Source organism: Arachis ipaensis, chromosome B10 (genome assembly GCF_059453495.1).
Source record: "Arachis ipaensis isolate K30076 ecotype BB chromosome B10, ASM5945349v1, whole genome shotgun sequence".
NCBI classification, from domain to species: domain Eukaryota; kingdom Viridiplantae; phylum Streptophyta; class Magnoliopsida; order Fabales; family Fabaceae; genus Arachis; species Arachis ipaensis.
Window position 1 is genome coordinate 12,653,744 of NC_142435.1, and position 24,176 is coordinate 12,677,919.

The 24,176-nt window shown below is 36.8% G+C and overlaps 1 protein-coding gene and 1 pseudogene across 1 annotated transcript; one reads left to right on the forward strand and one right to left on the reverse strand.

The window, feature by feature from the left end:
- Nucleotides 1-754: 754 nt before the first annotated feature.
- Nucleotides 755-4,819, reverse strand: LOC107620141 (cation/H(+) antiporter 4-like). Its single transcript, XM_016322353.3, has 3 exons — nt 4,565-4,819; nt 2,166-3,164; nt 755-1,828 (listed from the first exon to the last, which is right to left on the reverse strand). The coding sequence occupies exons 1-3, from the start codon at nt 4,817-4,819 to the stop codon at nt 755-757; spliced, it is 2,328 nt and encodes a 775-aa protein (XP_016177839.1).
- Nucleotides 4,820-17,128: 12,309 nt separating this feature from the next.
- On the forward strand, nt 17,129-17,691 carry LOC148579179 (uncharacterized; annotated as a pseudogene).
- The last annotated feature ends 6,485 nt before the right edge of the window (nt 17,692-24,176 follow it).

Genomic DNA, 24,176 nt, shown 5'->3' on the forward strand with positions numbered 1-24,176 from the left:
GAAATTGCTTTTCGTCACTTAATATAAAAATTTGGTAACAGAAAAAAATTGGTGTTTTAGTGTTTAATAATATGGAGTATGAAATACGGTCTTTCCTGTTACTTCAAAATGATGAAAAATTTAGTTTCAAAAGCAACCATATAAAAAACTGTGGTTTAAAAGTATTTTAGAAGATGATATTTGAAGCATTGCTAAAGCCAATCAATAGTATCTCTGGATGACAAATGTGTCTATAAAAAAAATAATGTTCAAAAAATAATAAAAAATCGTTTAAATAATTAATCTAGTATTATCTTATTTGCATTTTTTATTATCGCTTATTTTATTTTACATTCATTAATTATCGGTTAGGTAAGTAATATAATATATAGTAAGTGTATAATTATAAATATAATTTAATTTTAATGCATGTCAGCATAAAGTAATTTTACACGTGCATCCAATTACATAATGCCACATCAATAAATATAATTACCTTTCACATTGATTACGTGAATTGCCATCCAAAAGAACGAATGTGATTATACGATTATGTAAATCAATGCATTAAAATTAAACTCTTACAAATATTAGTACATAAAATTATAAATACTAAGTTAAATAAAATAATTCTAAGTTATTGTCTTGCTAGTATTACCAACTGATTTAAGTAATGTAACATGTAGTAATTCTATAGAGTCCAAATAAGGTCCTGAGATGACAAGCATCTAGTTATGGATGATGTATAAGTAGTAGAATAATGTTGGACCTATTTTTAGGTCTTGGAGACTTGTTGTTGCACGACTAAAATAGATGCACGACTACCGAAATCTGGTGAGGCAAGAAAATCACCGATGACACCTAACTCTAGAAATTCGCTCCAACTTGTAAGTCCCTCTAATTGAGGCAACTCAAGCTCGTGCCTTCTACCAACTATGAACAAGTCGTGCTCATTCACTATGTCACGCAAGAAACATGCTGTCTTGGATCCTTCCTCTACTGTAACATCCGTACAGCACACATTTCCAACGGCATTGCACGTGACCATAAAATCTTCCAAGTCGTCGTTACAGTGCGGCGTATAGTGTGTGTGGACAAGTCTGTACACAACTAAGCGCACCCTCGGGTTCTTGATTGCTCGTCTTGCTATGCACAAGGCTTCTCCATCATCTGTTCCACCCAAATAAATAACCGCCAATCGAGTATGTGACTCTTTTATGGAGTGTTGACCTCTGCTGACTAGGATTCCAACTGTGCATGGAGCAATGTCTAGGACCTTGTTATTTAAGGCCCTCATGTTCTTGTCATCGCATTCGATTGCGCCATCAATGGACCATCTTTGATGAAACGGAAGGATCACCATGGATGCCACTTTGTCCAACGCGAGGTTGCAAACGTCTTCATGCATGAGGGTTGGTAGGGATATTGAAGTATAAGTGTTGACTATGACGGCACCTGCATTATCATGCTCATATACGTCGAAAGCGATGATGACGTCATCTGAGTATGCCTTGTGGCTTGATTTAACCCTTTGGTGACGGTGGGAGACAAAGACGGGTAAGGAGCGACCAACGAGCTCTATTAGATGCAAGACGTCAACCGTCATTGGGTTTTCTAGTGATGGAAAAAAGAGGTCAATGACGTTGGTTATGGGTACTATGTGGCTCTTTTTGTGAATGCAGGTGAGTACTCTCAATTCAGAATCGGGTTTCATGTCCATCAGGTTTCTTTTTTGGTAGCCAGCATATTTTCTTGAAGGATCATACAGGGACTTTACAGACCATTGAACAATGCTTGCTGTCACCATTATGCTTATCATCATTGTTCCATATGTGTGCCCACCAATCATCTGTATGCATAAACATATATTTAAGAAAAAGTTTAGGAAGCAGCACTTTTATTAAAATTTGACTAATTTCTCGTTAAAAATATTAATAATAATTAATTGATAGTTACAAATTACAAAATTTGGTGGCCTTTTTAACACTCCTCAATAAATTAATAATAGTAAAATATATTCATCAAGCTTTTTTCCACTTCACATTTTGCTTAGATTAATTAATTTGACATTTTTCTAAATTTCTATTAGTAATTAATATTGTTTGCCTAAAAATTAAATCGGTAAACTATTAGTACACATTTTTTGAAAGAAAAGTTTAATAAGGAAAAAGAAAAGAAATGATTACCTTATTATCAAACTGGGAGCTGGACAATCCAACTTCCATTTCTCCTTTGCTATTCAAAATAAGGGCGAGAGACAAAGCATCGCTCACGGGAAGTTTGCACCACAAGGCAGGTAAAAAGATTGCGAGTGTTTTCACAACGTGGGTTAGTAGTGCCACAAGAGATGTAGCTATAACCACATTTGGTCGGTGATTAAATGAAAAATCAGCCTTCATAGTGCATGTGGCCACAAAGATTGGCAGAAAGAACCAGTTGCCAAAAAATCGAAGCTTCTTGACCAATGTTGATCCTAAAGGAGGCCCTTCGGGCACAGCTAAGCCTAATATGAAAGCTCCAAGTAGAAAATCTTGATTTATATTGATCGAAATCCATCCCAAACCAAAGACCATTAAGATGATGAGGTAAACAACACCATTGCTCACTGGCCTTCCTTCTGGCGTGTTTTTTATGACCCAAAACATTATTGGTCGAAAAACCAACGGAATAAGGGTAACAAAGGCGATCAAGTAGAGCGAGTTTAACATCTTAGCCTTTGTCCCATTTGCCATTCCAGCCTTGATGACGCATGCCATCGTGGTGCTTAGTATGTCACTTGACAATGCTGTGGACAATGCCAATCTTCCGAGTTCCGAGTTTTGCATTTGGAGCCCGTTGAGGGTTTTGTAAATGACTGCAAATGAAACCAGATTGTGCAATGCGGATGAAACCATGAGATCTGTTCTCATTGAATTAAGATCTGGTTTTTTAGTGAGGATGTATTGTAGAAGTGGGTAACCAATCATTGTTGGTAGTACTAATCCAATTGTCGCCAGTGTCCATGCCTTTTTCCCTGTCCTTGTTATCATGGAGAAATCCATTTCAACTCCGTTTATGAAGATGAAAAGAACAAAACCAATTGATGATATTGTAGAAATAACGTCGTGACTTCCAAATGGAAACAACTTCGCCATCAAATCACGTGTTGGCTCTTCTTGAATTGAAATTCCTATAATAATGCCAGCCTGCATATGGAATGTATATTATTATGTACATACAACAGACTTAACGAATAGTAACCATTATGACTTGTGTTTTACAATTTTAATGTATCAGATATGCATGGCTAAATCGCCAATTATGATTTATAATGAATTGTAGAAAATTGGGATACATTATATTTCGGTTCGGAAATGTTTGGTAATAAAAAAAATTAGTTCAAACAGTTTAAATTTATCTTATTTAGTATTTATTATTGAAGAGTGTTAGAAGGTTTGTGATTTGTAACAATTAATTAGTTATTATTAGTGTTTTTAATGGTGTGAGATTACATCTAATAATGTTAGATTACTCATTTTTCTTTTGTTGGCTAAGTGCTAGCCAAATTTTAATAAAAGTGATGGCCTCAAACTTTCTCTTCATTATTTAGTTAAATAAGATAAATTTAAGCTGCTAGGGCTAATTTTTTAGGTGGGTACTCTCATGAAGATATTATAATTGTCTTCATGTGATGATTTTTCTTTTTGACCCTTAGATGATGGAGTGTAGGGTTAGATTTTGATATGTTATAAAAGTGTTGTTTTTATTTGAAGTGTGGCCAAATCAATAAATCACACTTTTATACAAAGCATCTTCATAAAAAGATGTTTTTTGCATCTTCATTTGAGTAGCTCCCAATTTTTTATTGTCTCTCAAGTATTACTATTTATATAATTTGACGTCAACTATTCCAAGTGTACACTAAAATCAGTCACTAAAATTAGTTAAAATATAAAAATACATATTGAAAATTATCACTTAAATAAGGACCATGTTACGTGTACATCAAAATTAGCCACTAAAATTAGTCATCAGTATAAAATACATGTTAAAATATAAATACACATTAAAATAAATTAAATTATACATGTATTTATACATAAATATATTAGTGACTGATTTTGGTGTATAAATAACATTTTTACTTAAATAATATATATATTTATATACAAATACATAATAAATAATTTTAGTAACTAATTTTAATATATAAATAATATTTTTAATTTGATGTTATGTTTCTTATATCAATACTTGTATTGGTTGAGGTATATAGATGCATGGAGCATGTGTTAATTTGAGATAAATATATAGGTGAATTCTAATATGTTTATGGTAACTACAATGGTTAAAAAATATTGTTAAAATTAATGTTATATATTTTTTTTAATTTTAAAAATAATTATTTTAAAGATTTCTTTAATTTTAACAATACTTTTTAAAATATTATAGTCATGCAACCATCAAAACATAGGCATATCAGAATAACCCAAATATATGTTAGCTAGCTAGATGTATATAGTCTCACTTTTTAAGCGCGTATAAAAATAAATAAATAAATAAAAATGTAAGTTCAGTTGTTTATGCCGTAGATGGAGGTACATACCATGATTTGGGAAACAAGAAAAGGGAGTCGCAATCGCTTGAAAAAAAAGTGGCAGATTTGTGTCACGACAAAAATTATAAGCACTTGCAACTCAAACAATGGCAGAAAGGATTTCATCGGTTTCCTGCCATTTTTTTGGCCACCCCAAATGCCATCTGAAACAATCCTGGGTGGAGCTTTGAAGCAAACTCGGTAGGTGTTATTATCTAGTTGCTTAACATTGTCGAACAAATTCTCCTTTGCAAACTCTGCCATTCTAGCATGCAATGCAAATTTAAATTCCCACGATAGATATTAATTGGAATAAAATTTCCTACAGAGAAATAAACTTTTCTGCAAAGAAGACACTACACGTACTTGAACATTGTGTTTTCCCCCCTTTTTTTAAGGATTGAATTTGTTTATCTTATCATGATTTGTTAATGGTTTGTCACATAATGCTTTGGTGGAATTCATAAGGAACTAAAACTAATAATGTACTAAATTTTACACATGCCAACTTTGGAAACAATCATGCACTAATTTAAAGAGGTTGTTACTGACAAAGTATGCTTAGATTTAAACAAATTATTAGCTATTTTAGTTAAAATAAGTTATAACTAATAAAATTTAAACAAATTATTAGTTATTAACTTATTGTATCCGTTTTTTTTTTTTTTGGTATTATTGTACACGTATTTAAACAAATATTATTGGGTGAAATAGAGTAGGTTAAATGGGGTACTTTTTTTTTAGAATGTTACATATCCAACAAGAAACCCCTAGCTTCATATTGGCCCAAGGCCCAAAAGTTTCTGACAGCTCAATAATGAATTTTTGAATTTAAAATCACTGATATTCTAACCACTTAAGAGATACAATAAGTCACCATCTTTATATAGTATAACGAAGAGTTTTAAGTGTACCAAAAATACTGGTATTTCAATTATTTTAACTGTTGATTTTAATTAATATATAATCAACGGTTAAAATAAGTGCAACTTGAATGTTTTTGATACACTTAAAATTTTTCTTTATAATATATAAAGAGGAACATTCTACTCCTCCAAATACACACAATACATTTTTTCACTAACTCTTTCTTTAAAGATAACTACTGACTTGGCTGTCAAAATATCTTTGCATATCATCCCTCTATCAATCACACATTATAGTCCGAAGATAGGAGGAATCCTGTATCACAAAAAAAAAAAAAAAAAAAAAAAGGCTATCTTCAACATCTCAAGCAACTCACGAACAGGGTAACATAGATGGGGTAAGTGAAATGAATAATGTGCCATAAAAAATTACTAATATAATAAAATTTCGAGTCATATATCTATGTATGAAAAGCCAGACATGGGTGAAGTGAGGATACAAAGGAAAATGTTAGCGGTGTAATAAGGTTGCTTAAACAGAAAAATTTTCAATAAAATTTAATATCCTGATTTCATAAAAATTTACTTAATGAACAAGCTAAAATTAAAAATTAACATTACTTTATGATAAAATTAAAAGTCATTATGATATTTATAAGATTTGTTGTAAGAAATAATTATAAATTAGAACTTATATATTAAAAATTGAATTAAATAATTAAATAATTAAATAATTATCAATTAGTTTAATAAGTTCAGTTATTATTTAAATGTAATTTTATTTATTCATCTTCTAATTTTAAACATTATAATACTAAGATTCACTTTTATGTTATAATATGTGTTATTTTTATTTTGGATAATTATTTTTAAAAAATAATTAAATTATGGTGTATTTTATGGTGATTACGGTAGCTACAAGAAAAAATATATGTTCTCAAATTAAAAAAAAATAAAGTGTTGTCAAATAATAAAAAAGTGTGACCTTAATTTTAATTATATTGTTTTAGAATATTAGTATAATTACCATATTCATTATAAGTACCATAAAATTCACTTTTTATGTGTGTTTTATTGGTCCTTTATTTAAAATTGCTTAAACTTTTTATTACGTGTATTTTTTGCTTTGGAACTTGTAATGATTCAACTCCTAACACGTCATGACTAATGCTAGTATCTAACGCTATTATTCGGCTTACTTTAGGGACTCTCTAGACTAGATATATTAAGCATATAATATGTATTACTTATTTAGATCGTGTATTAACCAGATATAAGTTAGGCAATCAAAACATGTAACATATAAATATACAAAAGTATAGTAACATTATGTACTTGCTCGTAGGCTTAGTTAAATACATCATAGAGTGCAACAATTGCTTATTTATATTACATACAAATATTTACAGGCTCTATTACTTATATTAACAAGCCCTAGTTCTACAAGAGCCACCCTACTTTGGGATCCGTCTAACTTTATAAAAAGATGCTAGCTATCTAAAAAGTTTATACAAAGTGAGGACAAACTGGTCACAGATCACTGATAGCTAAAAGAACATGGAACGTTGTGCTGAAGTAGAATGAGTCACTTTAATTTTACACGCCAGTAATGTTGCTGCTTGCCTCCTCAACGACTTCTGCTTCTCCTGACTCGGATGAACTAGAGTATAGGTCTACCATCATTAGGTCGATCCACATCAGAGAGTCCTCCTTCGTCGAGGATGATGATGATCCAAAGCCTTCGAGAACTGCTAGTCCGTCGACCTCTCCTCAAAGGTTGTTGAATGGCTCGACTGCAGAGGACGGTAGTGGAGTGACGGATATAGGTACATCTGGGATCACCATCTCCGAAGCAAGATCTAACCATGATGAGTATTCTGGCTCATAGATCAGCTCATATATCATTGGGGAATCTAGTATGGGCTCCGCCATATTCATAAGATATGGAGGGGCGGGTGTTGGCCTCAATACAAGAAAAAAGGTCTATGGCCACACTTTTTTCTTGCCACGCTTTAAAAGCGTGGTAAAAAATGGTCAATGGCCATGCTTTTATAAGGGTGGCGATTGATTAGAGATTTGGCCATTTTTTTCTTGCCATGCTTAAAAAGCGTGGCAGGGGTCTATGGCCACGCTTTTATGAGGGTAGCAACTGATTCGAGATTTGGCTACACTTTTTTTGCCACACTTAAAAAGCGTAGCCATAGAGAGAAATAGGCACGCTTTTAAAGTGTAGCGACGGAGTTTTGTTAAAGTGGCGTTTTAAAAGTGTGGCCGTTTCCTACAACTCTTTTGGCATGCTTTAAAAGTGGGCCATGTTTCCTAAAGTGATTTCTATTTATATTGAGTTAATGCGACTTTGTATTTTATTGGTTGTCACTTTTGATAGGCTGAGCTTCAAACCCGCATAGAAGCAGGGAAAAATGATGAGGATGCATTTTTAGGAGTGCTAGGAAAGGACCAACCAGGTCAAGTTCTTTATTATAGGGTTTTGATTACAAAAAGCTCTCTTAAAAAGGATGAAGAGATTTGACAAGTCAAAGTTGAATACAACGAGAAGGTTTCATAATTAGAGAAGAAGATGGACGATGCATGTGATTTATGAACGGTATTGGTGCATTAAATCAACCCTGGAATGAGTGACGAAGAGGTAGCAGCCTTAGTGCAAGCTACCCAAAATTCTCATTTGAATGCCTCAAGTAGCAGACCAAGAAATACTCCTCGCTCCTCCGAATCAACTCACATTCCACCCAAAGATGATGTAAGTAACTATCTTTTTTATATTATTGTCATAAAGAGATACTGATAAAAAGAAAAAAAAGAAGTGGTCACTGTCTTGTTACTACTGTTGCTAGCTGAATATGCTAGTGTTGGTTGTTGAAGTTTCAAGTTGTGTATTGTTGATTGTTCTTTGTTTTGGATATTTGATATATTAATTCAAAGTTGTTGACTTATTGTTATTGTTGTTGTTGATTTTGGATATTTGATAGTGAGATAAAAGATTATAGGTGGGGCTGATAGTGTTGAATTGGAGTAAGGTGGGAGTTGGGATTTAGGTGGGTGTTGAAACGGAATCTGAATTTATTAATTCAAAGTTGATTTAAGTTAAGGCAAAATAGAGTTTCTCACAATTACTCATAATAAAGTGAATAACTCCATAAAGAATGCTATTTATTATATTTTATAACCCAGGATTCTTTGAACTGTCTAAACTCTATCAGACAGCTACATTTGACATTATTTTAGGATGCGGTCTTTCTTTGTACTAATAATGGAAAAACATGCAATTTAGATGTAAAAATTTATCATCCATTAAGCTTGTTCATTTGATTTATTCGTCCAGTCACTAGAATATGTACACACAATCTCATGTTATATAAATATTTTAGTATACAGTAGAGTTGTGTGTTTCTATAAGCTCTGCAGATCCTTTATTGTTGTGCTGTCTAGTTTGTTATATGCATTTTGCTTTTGCTGCCTTTGTTTTATGATGTTGGGACTTGGGATGGCGGTTTTGTCCTTTTGAGTTTGTGGATGAATGAATTGTTATATATCTTATTGTTTTGATTCATAAAACTTTGTGCTGCATGTGCCTACTATGCACTTGGTGTCAGCTACCAGCATTGTTAATATGTAATATATGCCTTCTCATTTTTTGGTTTGATATAAGATGCACTCACACAATAATATTTAAAATTATATAGGGCAGTGGTGAAAATAATTTCGCTCACAATGGATGATCAGTAATAATGAAGTTTCATATTTTGTAATGAAGTGTAAAGGAAGTAGATAATGTAAACCCATGTTGGAATTTTAATCCATGTATTAATAATTCATGGGTAGTTGTTATGACTTTTATTTTTGGTATTTTGTTAGACATGTCATGTGATCAAACACACTTTTTTTGGTGACAAGTTTATGAAGCAAGGTTTAGTTGATTTAAAATTACTGGTCATTGTTTTTATTTTAAAATTATCTATGAATTTTGTAGGGTTTATTTATTAATAAAGAACAATAGGTTACTGAACTAACTTATAGCCACACTTTAAAAGAGTGGCCATATTTTATAGTAGTCATCAACAGCCACGTTTTAAAAGTGTAGCCGTATGTCTCGCTATTGGTAAGTTTTAAAAATGTAGCCGTATCTCCATCTATTGGCACGCTTTAAAAGAGTGCCCATAACGTACAGTAGGCATCAATAGCCATGCTTTAAAAGCATAGCTGCGTGAGGTAAGTTTTAAAAATGTAGCCGTATCTCCATCTATTGGCACGCTTTAAAAGAGTGCGCATAATGTACAGTAGGCATCAACAACCATGCTTTAAAAGCATAGCTGCATCTCACGATATTGGCACGCTTTAAAAGCGTAGCCGTATCTCTTGCTATTGGCACGCTTTAAAAGAGTGGCCATAATATATAGTAGGCATCAACGGCCACGCTTTAAAAGCATAAATGCATCTTACAATAGTGGCACGTTTTAAAAGCTAGCCATATGTCTCGCTATTGGCACCTTTTAAAAGCCGTGGCAAAAATAATGCGTGGCGATAGGTCACCAAGAGCGTGACGATAGAGCAACTGGCACCTTTGCAGTCGATAGTTCAAAAAGCGTGGCAAAGAGCTATCGCTACGCTTTTTTTTACTTTTCGCCACACTTTAAAAGCGTAGCAAAAAACTTGTTTTCTTGTAGTGCCTCAATCAGGGTGGAGCTCGGATAGTAGCATGTCATACACTATGTCAAGGTTGAGCAAGGAATGAGAGAATGGGCGGTCTGAAAGGTAGTATGTACAAGTACACGGAGTGTCCCAAAACACCACGCCTCCAGTTGCAGGTTCCACATATCATCCAAACGCTAATAAATTCTCTTTTTAAGGTACTTCTCTTTTCTTAGTCTTTTAAATCTTATGCTCGGTCTATTTCTCTGAATCTCTTAAGTCTTTTGTCACAAAATTATCACTTTGTTCTTAATACTTTATAAATTTTTCATTTCATCATTTCTACGCTAACTTTCTCTTTAGCTTTTCTCCTTAGGTTTTATGGTGACGTTTTTACCCCTACGGTTATTAATTTACTATTATACCCTCATATTTTTTAAAAAGACATTTCTATCCTTTTGTAAGTTAATTAACCATTTTTAGAGCAAGTTACCAAAATAAATCATTTGCCATGCAATTTTACTAGAATACAACATTTAAAGATTACACACGCAAATGCAACTTTTACATTATTATGGAAACCGCGACAGGAGATCAACGGATTTAGTATACACGTAAACTGCTAGAGGGGTATAGTGGTTTACGTTCAAACACAATAAAGAAGAAACCGTGACACCCCTCCAGCGATTTCTTCACGAATATAAAAAAAAGGCATAAACCGCTATAGGAGTGTAGTGGTTTATGCTTGAGTAGTTAAACGTTTTAGAGAGAGAGGAAATTGTGGATTGAGAGGGAAAGTTTCTCAAGGCTTAGAAAGAATTTGGACATTTGGAATTACTAAGTGTGTGGTTGGATTTACGTTTGTCAAACTGGAGATTGAATGAATGTGATTTTGTAGAATTGATTTGGGTAAAATTGAGTCTATACCAACATAATTTATGTTTGGCAATTCTGTACTGAAATTGATTTTGATAAAATAAATATTGTCTGGATAATATTAGTTAAAATCACTTTTAAATAGATAATTAGTTAATTACTAAAAAAATATAATATTAAATTATAATATTATTTTTTTAAGTATATTTAATTTTTTTTAGATAGTATTTTTTATAGTACTCTATTTTAGTATGTTATAATTTTTTACTATTATAATAAAAATGAATATTTATTTATTAAATTAAAAATAACATAAAATTAACAATTTTGTAAAAATACTCTTTTTATAATAAAAATTAATATTTATTTATTAAATTAAAAATAACATATAAAATGATATATTTTAATAATTTTTTTAAGTATTTTCAATAATGTTATTTTTATTATTGTTTTAGGTTCTAATTTTTTCCAATGTCAAGCAAAAAACATTTTATAATTGTTTTAGTACTCTAAGTATTCTTTTATTTAGTATTATTTTAGACGGTAAAATTTTATTACTTATGACTTTATTGTTATGTATGATCAGTTTTTTATTAACTTTGTCCTTTTAAACAAGATTAATAATTCATATTATAACAAAATTATAATAAAAATTTAATAAAAAATAAAAAATCAAAATACGAAAGAAAATACTAAAACTAATAAAAACTTAAAATATTTAAAGAGACTTGAAACAGATCTGAAATTCTTATGGAAAAAACTACTAAAACCAATAATGACCAACAACAACAAATGTAAATCACGTTAAGTGAATGCAGAAGCTACAATTTCTTGGTTCAAGTGAATGTGCTTTTAGGAGCAAAATCACATCTGCGTTTAGAGGAAAAAAATTACCAAACATTAAAAATCATCGTTCAAAGAACATAAACACATTTTTATCATCTCCAACGTGTTTGCCAAATACACCCTAAGAATTTGGGTGCAGCGTATTTATACTCAAGCATAAACCGCTACACCGTTGTCGCGTTGTAATTGCCTAACATTGAAGAAATCGCTGGAAAGATGTAGCGGTTTCTTCATTAACATATTTGTAGCGGTGCATGCCTAATCTGTGGGACCTCTGTCGCGATTTCTATAGTAATATAAAAGATGCATTTGCGTATGCAATCTCCAAAAGTTGTAATTCGGTAAAAATGAATCCCAATTGATTTATTTTGGTCATTTGCCCCCATTTTTATGTCTTACTTTATCCCATAATTACTATTATGCTCCTAAGTGTTTTAAGTAAATACTTATTAGTCTTATTTAGTGCTAAAATTACCCAGTTGACCTTATGATTCTACTTTTACTAATTTATCCCTAACATTTTTAATTAATATCAATTTTACTCTTAACAACACAAAAGGTCTACTTCGCCTTTAGATTACTTTTCTTACTTATTTAATTACCACACTTCCACTTTTAACGCTAACTCTTGTTAAACTTTTATTTAGGCCCGTAATTTTTATTTTAATTATAATTTTGATCCAACTCTTTTATATAATTATAATTTTACCCATAAGACTACTAAGATAAAAATTTTACGTCTAAATTATTTTAATTATATTTTTAGCCCTCTACTACTCTTTAATGGTCAAATTATCACTTGTGTTGTATCATACTAATTAATTTCGTAAGACTAAAACTTAATTTCTAGTCAACGTTTTTATTCGACGCTTTTTAGACAAATTCATGGATGAATTTTCAGGGACATATATTTTCATGTTTTTCTCTATTTTTTAGTGACTTTTAATGCTTGAAATTTAAACTCCAAGTGTTGTAACTTTTTGGCCCTTTAATACAAAAACATAGGCATCAAAGATTCATATTTCACATATATCAAGCCAAAAATAGCTGCGCATCATACAATTTTTAGAATAATTTTTTATGCACAAAATCATCATAAAATGACTCATATGAACACCAAATCAAGCATGAAGATATTCTAACTAACATAACCCTTATCTCTTGTGCAAATCAGTCTTTAAACACCAAGAATCACCTAAACAAAAGTAAGAGGACAATTAATATTGGATTTTAAGTCTTCTTGGCCAAATTGGGTGTCAGAAAAATGATAAATTTTCATCCACTTTGAGCTTAAATTTTGAGTGCTTTAGACATGTCTCCTTAACACTTTCAAGAGTGATTTTTAAACATGGAAGAGAGCAACATACTTACATACCTTCTTAGTTTCAGATTCAAAATTGAAAAAGAAAGGGTGAAGAATGATGGTTACCTTTGCTGGACTTTGTATAGAAAAACAAGAGAATAAAAAAAGAATAAGAAAATGGACTTGAAAGACTTGAATCCTTGAAGAACCCACCAAAAACTATGGAAGAACAATGAATAATTATTGAAAAATATATGAATATGACTAAAAGGCTCTCTTTTTCTCTCTCTAAAACTCGACTCTTTTTCTCTCAATTCTCGCTCAACTTGTCAAATTTTTTACTGTAAGCTTACTTAAATAAAAGGCTAAAATAAACATGCAATTATGGTGATAAAAGATGCTGAAAATTTCGTTGTCAAGGTTAAAGAATCAAGGGTGGAATGACGTGAAATCAAAGAGCCAAGTCATGACTCATTATGTGATATTTTTTTTGCAATTAACCACATTTAATTATTCGGAGTTAAAAATACAATGGGTAGGATAAAAAGAGAGAGAAAACTCAATCACTCTAGAAGGAGAGTGGACCGTGTTGCTTGGGAGAAAAGAAAGAGAATTTCGAGTCTCTAGGAGGTATTTGTGGAATACTCTGTTGAGGTTCATCTCGAATTAAATTTTATCGTGTAGTAAAATAATGAACGACTAAGACTTATTCTTAAAAGAATAAATCAAGAATGAGTGGCTGAAATATTTATTACTGATTCTACGGTCTTCAAGAAGCTGATTTTTTTGTGCGCACAAAATTATCGCTAAAAAGCAAATTTCGGCTCAAAAAGTCTCTAATGAAAAAAAAAACATACTGAAAATAAGTGTGAACATGTCTCTACTAATTAGTCAAATTTGACTAGAAAAATTTATTATCCTTGTAAAATCAAATTTGACTCATTTATTACCCATTTTACCATTTATTTTTGTTTTTCATCTGGACCCGCCTCACTAAATCATGATGAGTCGTGGTTCTGAGTTTTGCAGAATAATTTGCAAAATATGCAAAAAATTCAGTTTATTGAAAATTGAAACCTTACAGATCAGAACTTGTATTTTAAAATAATGGAAAAATTAAATTATATAATATGTTTCCCTATTTATCCATTTTTATCTTTGTTACGTGGATTATTAATAAATTTAAATGCCAAAATAACTTTGATGATTGTAAATAATCCAATGGTTCGAAATTTAATATTTAAAAGCAAAACCTATTTCTCTCTGAAGATACCAGTCTTATGTGCATCAAAGTTGTTACGTTGTGAATGATAAAAAAAAGAATCTTTTGCAAGAAATGAGATATCTTTACTTGAAAAAAGTAAATTTAACATAAAAAATACTTCACAGAATTTTAAAATATTACAAAAGTTAAAATAAAGAATCTTTACAGAAATTCGAAAGTATCAAAGATAAAAATAAAGAATTTAAAGTTAAGAAAAACAAAATCAGCTTTGCAAAGAAACTAAATTACATGAACGTGAATACAAAATTGGTAAAGTTGAAGGAAATAGAAGAAATCCTACCAAAACTAACTTAAAACAAATGTCTAAAAGAATTATTGAGATGTAAGAGTTTGTGAGAGTGTACTTCTAGATAGAATTTCCAACCTTGATTCCTTTATATATAGTCCGTCAATTTATAGACTATTCAGCTCAATCACTCCATGACACGTCATTTACTCACCAAATTTTGCTAAAAAAACTATTTGCACCCAACTTCTTGAATTCAAAATTTTTCTTCGACTTCTCCTTGGACAGTCTCATTCTCGATAAGGATATTTTTAACTTTTAGAGAGAGATGAGAGAGAGAGAGAGAAAGAGTGTGTGGGTGGAAAACACTGAGAGGGGGAGTATTAGAAATCAGATCAAGGACCCTAGAGCTTGGAACCGAGAAGAGTATCGTCGACTAGAGAATGAGTCGTTCTCGATCTTTGTAGATAATCTCCTGGAGGACGTCTTGAAGAGGGAACTTTTTCAGTTATTCTGTTGGACTAGACGCATAAATGACATATACTTATCACGAAAGCAAAAAAGTGGTAGTATATACATCTTTGCATTCATACGATACACTACAAAGGGAGGGGCTTTGAAGGCCATAACAAAGATGAATCGTATGAGGTTGAGAGGTAAGGTTGTGTTTGTTGGAGAAGCAAAATACAGAAGAGTGTCGGATGTTAAGGCCACGAGAAATGTACAGGAACGGAGTGACATGCAAAATGAGAATCCTCGCCAGTCGGAACGTGATCGTGAGATTGCGCAGTTACCCCCAGCTAGAGGCTCTAAAGATGTGACGATGGATAAAAAGGTCCAGGACCCACATGGGAACGAGTGGACGAAGAAGATGGAAGGAATTGTGGCGAAAGAAAACCTGGACTGGCTACAGAAAAGCCTAATAGGCGGTACGACGACGGCTATTGACTTCAAGGCCTTAAAGTAAATGGTGGCGAAAAACCTACCGCAAGTTACGCAAGTGCGCAAAATGGGAGCTTATAAAGTGCTATTAATTTTTGACAGTCTATTGAATGTTGAAGAGACCTACACGTTCAAAATGAATAGCCTACTTCAGATATTTCATAATGTATGGAGGTGGGACGAATTCGAGAGAAGTGAGTCTCGAAGAGTATGGCTAGAATGTTATGGGATTTCGCTACATATTTGGTCAGTGGATACATTTAAGATGATAGGAGGACAATGGGGGGAGGTGGTTGCGTGTGATAAGGTCACAGAATCGTGTACCTCATTTAGTGTTGGACGTATTCTGATTGATACTTGTGTTATGGATATGATCAACGAATGGATCCATATCACTTTAGGTACCAGTGGATTTGACGTATTGGTAAGGGAGGTGGGGAAGGAAGTTTATAGCTTGCAATGTTGCTCGGAAAATGTGGTGCAGGAAGTTGAAAGTGGCGATCACCGAGATAACGGAAGATCTACGGTCTCTGATGATGTAGCTGTAACATCGCCAATATTAACAAAATTTTTAGATGATGGAGATCAGGCAGCGGTAGTGGTGACAGAGGGGCGAAGAAAGGAGGTTGAAGATGAGGATAGAATGGTAAATTCTGAAGCTATTTTGAACGAATGGAGTTATGATAATTTAAGGCTCAATCAAACAAATTTGGTAATGCATCAGCCAATTAATGTGGGTATTGAAGGAATAGCAGATTTTGGGGGATATGAAGAGAGTTATGAGGCAGATTCCGAGCTAACCATACCATGGAATTATAAGTGTAAGCTTAATCGGCTGGTGAGAGGGATAAAAACTAATAAAGAGGTGAGGGAAGACAATTGGGCCAAAAATAGTGCGGTTCATATCAATTGTTGTTTGGGCTAAGGGGGCCCAAGTCTTGTAGCGCATGGACAGGAGGGAGGTGTGATGACTTGTTCTGGGCTGGTCCAAGGCCGGCCGGGTCGGGTGGATAGGGATCCGGTGATAAGGACCGGATCTGGCACGTCTCCAATGCTGCTATGGAAGAATCATGGACCTGCAAGGAAAGTTGTGGAGCACGATTGTAGCCGAACCGTGCACGTTGTAGACAGGGTGGACTGGTGTAGAGTAGACCACAATGCCATTCAACACAAAAATAGTGTGTTGGGCCAATGAGGCCCAAAGTCACCAACAGATAGCATGATGGGCACCGGTTCATGCAATCATGGGCTGGACCATGCTGCTGTGGGTCGGGTCAGGTTGCTCCAAGGGATGGGATCTGCGCCTGGCGATCCATCTGCGCCGTTAGGGAGAGCTAGCGTGGTCGAGCTCCATGGACGCCATCGCGAAAAGGGAGAAGGTAGAGCTGGCCGCGTCTTGGATGCTGCAGGTGATGAAGCACGCAGTCACGTGTGCAGGTTGGAGGAGGACGACTTGGAGCAGTGCGACGGTTCCATGCGCGATGAAGAAGAAGGTTGCGCTGCGTCCGTCGGTGGAATAAGCTTGAGGCGGAGGCTGACCGAGGTTGATGGCACCCCGTTGCTTGCTGGTTGTACGCCGAGTATGGCCGGCATCGCTGGGGAGAGGAAATCTGTAACAGGAGCTAAATCGATCGTGGCAAAAGATCTGGGATGGAAAACTGGGCTGACAGGGTGGAGGGGACAGTGACACTTTTGGAGGAGATTCAAGGGGCCGATGAAGAGGACGGACACAGTAATGACGCCTATCATCAAACAATTGGTGGTGGTAATGCAAATTTAGCGAAGGCAAGTGTGGGAATTAACTCGGTTAGAGACAGAAATCTGTCGGTTCAAAATGTGGAGGAGGAATACTTTGACAGAGACAACCATAAAGGGGAACAAGGACACGCCAACGATGATGAGGACAACAGTAATGAGTATGTAACTTTGGATGAACAACTGCTGGAAAACCGAAAGACATGGGAGCTAGCGAAAGAATCCGGAGCAATGCTGCTTAATGAAGAAGATGACATTATGACTATCCTTCAAGAACAGAACAAAGAGATTTCTCAAAAAAGAATATTGGCAAAACAGAAGGCTAAAGCAAGATGGAGCAGACCCAAAAATACCAAAAAGGTGTGCAATAATAATAATAATTTAAAATGATTATTAGATCATGGAATATTAGGGGGTTAAGGGGTGATGGGAAGTTGAGAATGGTGAAAGAACTTAAGAGGAAACATAGGTTGGATATGTTAGTTTTGGTAGAGACTAAAAGACAGTTAGTGACAAGGTTTGATGTTTTGAAAATTTGGGGGAACGGTTGTGCGGGGTGGGAGTATGTGGAGTCTGATGGTGCATCTGGTGGGTTGTTATTAATGTGGGATGATGGTTTCTTTAAAATGGGAAATTGCTATAAAGGTGAGCGATGGCTATGTGTTGAAGGGATACTGGCAGAGAACTCTATTAATTGTGCTTTTTTCTTGGTTTATGGTGCTCACACTAGAGATGAAAAACGTGTTGTGTGGGAGGAGCTGAGTTACATAGCTGGTTTATGTCCAGATGCATGTTGTTTTCTGGGGGACTTTAACGAGATTGGATAAGTGGAAGAAAGGCGAGGCTTAGAAAGCTTACCTTTGTCGGCACAAGAATATAAGAATTGGATACACGACATGGGTTTGCTAGACCTGCCAATTTCTGACTGTAAGTTTACATGGTTCAGAGGACAGTCATGCAGCTGTATTGACAGAGCTTTGGTTAGTTTGGAATGGCTGGAGGCATTTCCGGAGACTCGTTTGGGAAGCGGTTCACGGGGTTTGTCGGATCACTGCCCTATCATAGTGGAAGAGAAAAGGCTAAGAAACGGACCGAAGCCGTTCCGAAGTCTGGATTCGTGGTTTACTCATGAAGGATTCTTAAGGATGGTTAAGGAGGAATGGAAAGAGCTGGGAGAGGTACAATTCACTGATAAACTGAAGGCGTTGACGGTTCCTTTGGAAAAATGGAATAGAGACAACTTTTGTGATATGGACAAGAAAATTTTGAAGTTTGAGGAAGAGATTCAGAAGATTGATGACATTGTCAGTAATGGGAGTTATGATGGGACAGTGGAAGCAAGAAGAAAGGCGCTAGTTACTTGTTGCAGGAAATGGTATGTGAGGAAAGAATTACATTGGAAGCAGATGTCAAGGTCGAGGCATGCGAGGGACATGGATAAAAATACGAGATACTTCCACAACTTAGCTTCTGCGAGACGGAGAAATAATAGGATTGATACTTTAGTTATTAATGGAAGATTGGTAAGGAATCAAGCTAGGATTAAAATTGCCATCAGGGAGTTTTATAAAGACTTATATCATCAAGAAAGGTCTCTTGAGGTGGGCTTTAGAGATGGTCTGGTGGAAAGGATCAGCGAGGAAGATTCTCTTGCTTTAGAGTTGCTACCATCACCCAAGGAGGTTAAAGACACAGTGTGGGATTGTGAATCGTCCAAGGCTCCAGGATGTGACGGTTACAACATGAACTTCATAAAGAAGTGTTGGACTAATATAGGCTCGAATTTCACGGTAGCGGTATTGGGCTTTTTCCAATCTTCAAGGTTGCCGCCTGATGCTAATGTCACATGGGTGGCGTTGGCCCCCAAGTTTACTGGTGCTAAGGAAATCAAAGATCTGCGTCCGATTAGTATGGTGGGGTGTGTATATAAGGTAATATTGAAGATGCTGGTTAGGAAAATGAGAAATGTTATGTCAGGACTAGTAGGCGAGACACAGAGTGCTTTTGTTAAGGGTCGAAAGATTCATGACGGGGCTTGTTCATACCCAGGGTCGAGCTGTCCGAACCGGGATGTTCAGTAGCAAAGCGACGGACCTGTTCAGGTCAAACGGACCGACTTCTTTACGAAGAACTCGGCCAAATCGACAGCAAAGCCCAATAGAAGGGCCCAAATAGAGGAACACGACCCAGAATCCAAAGGCAATCCCAGCCTACAGAGATAAAGGCGGTTCCCTTGAAGATAAGCTGACTTCACTCAAGATAAGATAAGATAAGATAGGATAACTAACTTATCTTATCAGAAAGGTCAGCCCACGCTACTATAAATACACTGGAGCACCTAGGTATAACTCATACTCTGATTCTACTAAAAACCTGCTTAATACCCTTGCTAACTTAAGCATCGGAGTCCCTTGCATGTACCACCACCCGCCGGTGACAAGGGATCAGCAGTGTAGCCAGTCCAACAAGTCGGACTGGACAGCTCCGGCCACCATCCACCAGCCGGATACGTCATCTCCGACCAGTTCAGAAGATCTCATCCGAGATCGACCTGCAGTTTCAGGTAACCCACGGAACATTGGCGCCGTTGCCGGGGAACCTGGAAGTCATCCCAAAACCATGGCGGACGGCCATGACAACGACCACGATTTAGATCTGGAAAATAGAACACCGCACAAAAATGCGGACACTATGCTAAAGGATACCCCAGGATCCAACGGGGACAAAAACTCATCAAATTCGGGAGTCATGGAAGCACTCCAAGAACGTTTAAAACAACTTGAGAAAGAAACCCAACAACAACGGGAGATCGGAAAAGATCTGCAAAGAGCGGTACGGCGACGTCGAGAACTAGAAGAGAAACTACAGCAATTAGAGGCCGACCTCAAAATGAAAGCTCCTTGGACCACTCCTGAGGAAACTTCACGCAAAGAACAAGACCCATTCACCAGGGAAATTATGAAGACCAAAATTCCAAAAGACTTCAAGCTTCCGGATATGGTTTTGTACGATGGCACCACAGATCCCAACCACCATCTTAGCAATTTTAGGAGCAGGATGTACCTTACCGATGCCTCAGACGCCGTTCGCTACAAAGCTTTTCCAACAACTCTCACAAAAACGGCGATCAGATGGTTCGACAACCTACCTCCAAAGTCCATCACAAACTTCGACGACCTGGCAAAAAAGTTCCTGGCCAGATTCTCCATCCAGAAGGACAAGGCCAAGCACGCACCCAGTTTACTGGGGATCAAGCAAGGAGATCGGGAGAGCCTCCGCAACTACATGGAAAGATTCAACAAAACATGCATGGACATACAAAGTTTACCAACAGAGGCTGCCATCATGGGGCTCATCAATGACTTACGAGAAGGGCCTTTCAGCCAATCCATATCAAAAAAGTATCCTACCTCCTTAGACGAAGTACAAGAGCGAGCAGAAAAATACATCAACATGGAAGAGAACGCTCGGTTGGGAGAAACCTCCAAATATGGGGCCTCCTACCGAGACAAAGATAATGGACGAACTGAACGGTCACCTCGGACACCAGAAAGACACGTCCACATGATACATGGCGGATTCGCAGGAGGTGGAATCTCCAAATCATCCCGAAAGAGATATCTCAAAGAAGTATACCACGTTGAGGGAAAGGAGGAAGCACCCGACATCCCGGCGATAACATTTACTAAAGAGGACGCATCCGGCGTCATTCCGGGACACGACGATCCCATGGTCATCACAATTATATTAGCAAATGCCAATCTACACCGCACACTAGTGGACCAAGGGAGTTCTGCCGACATCTTATTCAAAACAGCTTTCGACAAACTCGGTTTAGACGAAAGGGAACTTAGAGCATACCCGAACAATCTGTTTGGACTAGGAGACACCCCGATACAACCATTGGGATACGTATCGCTACACACTACCTTTGGAAAAGGGAACCAATCTAGGACCCTCAAAATAGACTACATAGTAGTCGACGTAAGTTCAGCCTACAATGCTCTCATAGGTCGGACAACACTCAATCAACTCGGCGCCATAGTCTCAACCCCACATCTATGCACGAAATTCCCAACTACAGAGGGGATAGCCACGGTAAAAGCATATCAAAGGATGGCACGTCGTTGCTATAACGAGAGCTTAAACCTCAAAGGAAGAGGAGAAGAGTTTCATACAATTGAGCTTGGCGGAGCTCAGCGTCGGGAGGAACTTCATCCGCACCCAGAAGGCGAGATAGAGAAGGTTCAGATTGGAGATACCCCGGATAAAACGACTAATATCGGCACGGTCCTAAGAGGAGATTCAAAAAACTCACTGATACAATTCCTGCGAGATAATGCCGACCTCTTCGCATGGAAAGCCGCAGACATGCCAGGCATAGACCCTAAGTTAATGTGCCACAAGTTGGCGGTCTATCCAAGATCTCAGCCGGTGCAGGAGAAGCGAAGAAAGCTCGGACCAGAGCGATCCCGAGCTGTGGAAGAACAAGTGCAAACGCTACTGGAGGCAGGATTCACAAGAGAAGTCAAGTACCCACTATGGCTAGCCAATGTTGTTCTGGTGAAAAAAAAATCAAATGGGAAGTGGCGCATGTGTACCGATTACACCGATCTTAACAAAGCCTGCCCAAAAGATCCATATCCACTCCCAAGTATTGACGCCCTGGTAGATGCTTCCTCCGGATATAGATACCTATCATTTATGGACGCCTATTCAGGATATAACCAAATCCCCATGTATCCACCAGATCAAGAAAAAACATCATTCTTGACACCAAAAGCGAACTACTGCTACATCGTGATGCCTTTCGGTCTCAAAAACGCGGGAGCTACTTATCAAAGGTTAATGAATAAAGCCTTCTCTGCTCACATCAGGAAAATCATGGAAGTTTACGTGGATGACATGTTGATAAAAACACAAAGCGAAAATACATTACTATCCGACCTGTCCCAAGTATTCGACACTATAAGGAAACATGACATGCGACTCAACCCCGCAAAATGTACCTTCGCAGTTGAAGCAGGCAAATTCTTGGGATTCATGCTCACACAAAGGGGAATCGAGGCAAATCCAGACAAATGTCAAGCTATACTCAACATGAAGAGCCCAACCTGTGTCAAAGAGGTACAGCAACTCAACGGGAGATTGGCCGCCCTATCCCGATTCTTAGCAGGAGCTGCGATAAGATCTCTCCCCTTCTATGCTACGTTAAGAAAGGGAAAACAGTTCGAATGGACGACAGAATGTGAGCAAGCATTCCGGGACTTCAAGGAGTTCTTAGGACGGCCACCTATCCTATCTCAACCACAAGAAGGAGAACCACTTATATTATATCTCGCGGTAGGAAGCCGAGCGATAGCCTCAGCACTAGTCAGAGAAGACGAAAATGGGCAACAACCTGTCTACTTCATTAGCAAAGCACTACAGGGATCTGAGCTGAATTACCAGAAAATAGAAAAATTTGCCTATACCCTCATCCTAACATCTCGACGACTCCGCCCATACTTTCAGGCTCATACCATTAAGGTCAGAACTAACCAATCCATAAAAGGAATACTACAGAAAACAGATTTAGCAGGCAGAATCCTACAATGGGCAGTCGAGTTATCAGAGTTCGACCTCCAATACGAAGCTCGGACGGCCATCAAATCACAATATCTGGCCGACTTCATCGCAGAATTCACACATACCCCGAAAACTCCCACAGAATGGAATCTCTACGTGGATGGCTCCTCAAATAAAACTGGAAGCGGCGCAGGCGTGATCATAGAAAGCAACCAAGGAACCCAAGTTGAGCTCTCCCTCAAGTTCGGGTTCCCGGCCTCCAATAACCAGGCAGAATATGAAGCACTGTTAGCTGGTTTGAAGCTGGCTAAAGAGGTCAGAGCTCAAAAACTCAACATTTACAGCGATTCACAAGTAGTCACATCACAAATAACAGGGAGCTACCAAGCCAAAGATCCCACCATGAAAAAATATTTGGATAAAACCAAGGAACTGCTCGGACAAGTTGGGGAATATATAATCTGCCACATACCCCGCGAACGAAATGCCCGAGCTGATGCACTCTCAAAACTAGCCAGCACCAAACCAGGGGGCAATAATAGAAGCCTCATCCAGGAAATGTTGCAAAACCCATCAATATCGGAAGAGGAACAAGTCCTGGCCGTAACAAGTCAGGACCAAGGATGGATGACCCCCATAATCAACTACCTCAAAGAAGGAACACTCCCCGCAGAAGAAAAGGAGGCAAAGAAGTTAAAAAGGGAGGCACAGTACTACACCATCATAAACAACATCCTATACAAAAGAGGAATCTCAATACCTTTACTAAAATGCGTACCGACCTCCAACACAAAGGAAGTGCTAGAAGAAATACATAGCGGCATTTGTGGTAATCATCTCGGAGCGCGAGCTCTTACAAAAAAAGTACTCCGGGCAGGATTCTACTGGCCAACTTTACAAAGAGAAGCCACAGAATTTGTAAAGACATGTCCACCATGTCAAAAACATGCCAACTTTCACATCGCCCCACCAGAAGAGCTCATCAACGTGACTTCACCTTGGCCATTCGCAAAATGGGGACTCGACCTTCTCGGCCCCTTCCCACAGGGGTCAGGACAAGTTAAATTTCTCATAGTGGGCGTAGATTACTTTACAAAGTGGATCGAAGCAGAACCCCTAGCCAATGCCACCGCTCAAAGAAGTCGGAAATTCTTATATAGAAACATCGTCACAAGATTCGGGATTCCATATTCAATAACTACAGACAATGGCACTCAATTCACAGATGCAGGCTTCAGAAAATTAGTAGCCGACCTGAATATAAAGCACCAGTACACCTCCGTCGAGCATCCACAAGCCAATAGACA

What these genes read in the sequence shown, in the direction of transcription:
- LOC107620141 (XM_016322353.3), bottom strand. Translation starts at nt 4,819, where the DNA reads ATGGCAGAGTTTGCAAAGGAGAATTTGTTCGACAATGTTAAGCAACTA. An exon ending in TTCTTGTTTCCCAAATCATG is followed by an intron (nt 3,165 to 4,564) that starts GTATGTACCTCC and finishes TTCCATATGCAG; the next exon opens with GCTGGCATTATTATAGGAAT. An exon ending in GCTCCCAGTTTGATAATAAG is followed by an intron (nt 1,829 to 2,165) that starts GTAATCATTTCT and finishes TTATGCATACAG; the next exon opens with ATGATTGGTGGGCACACATA.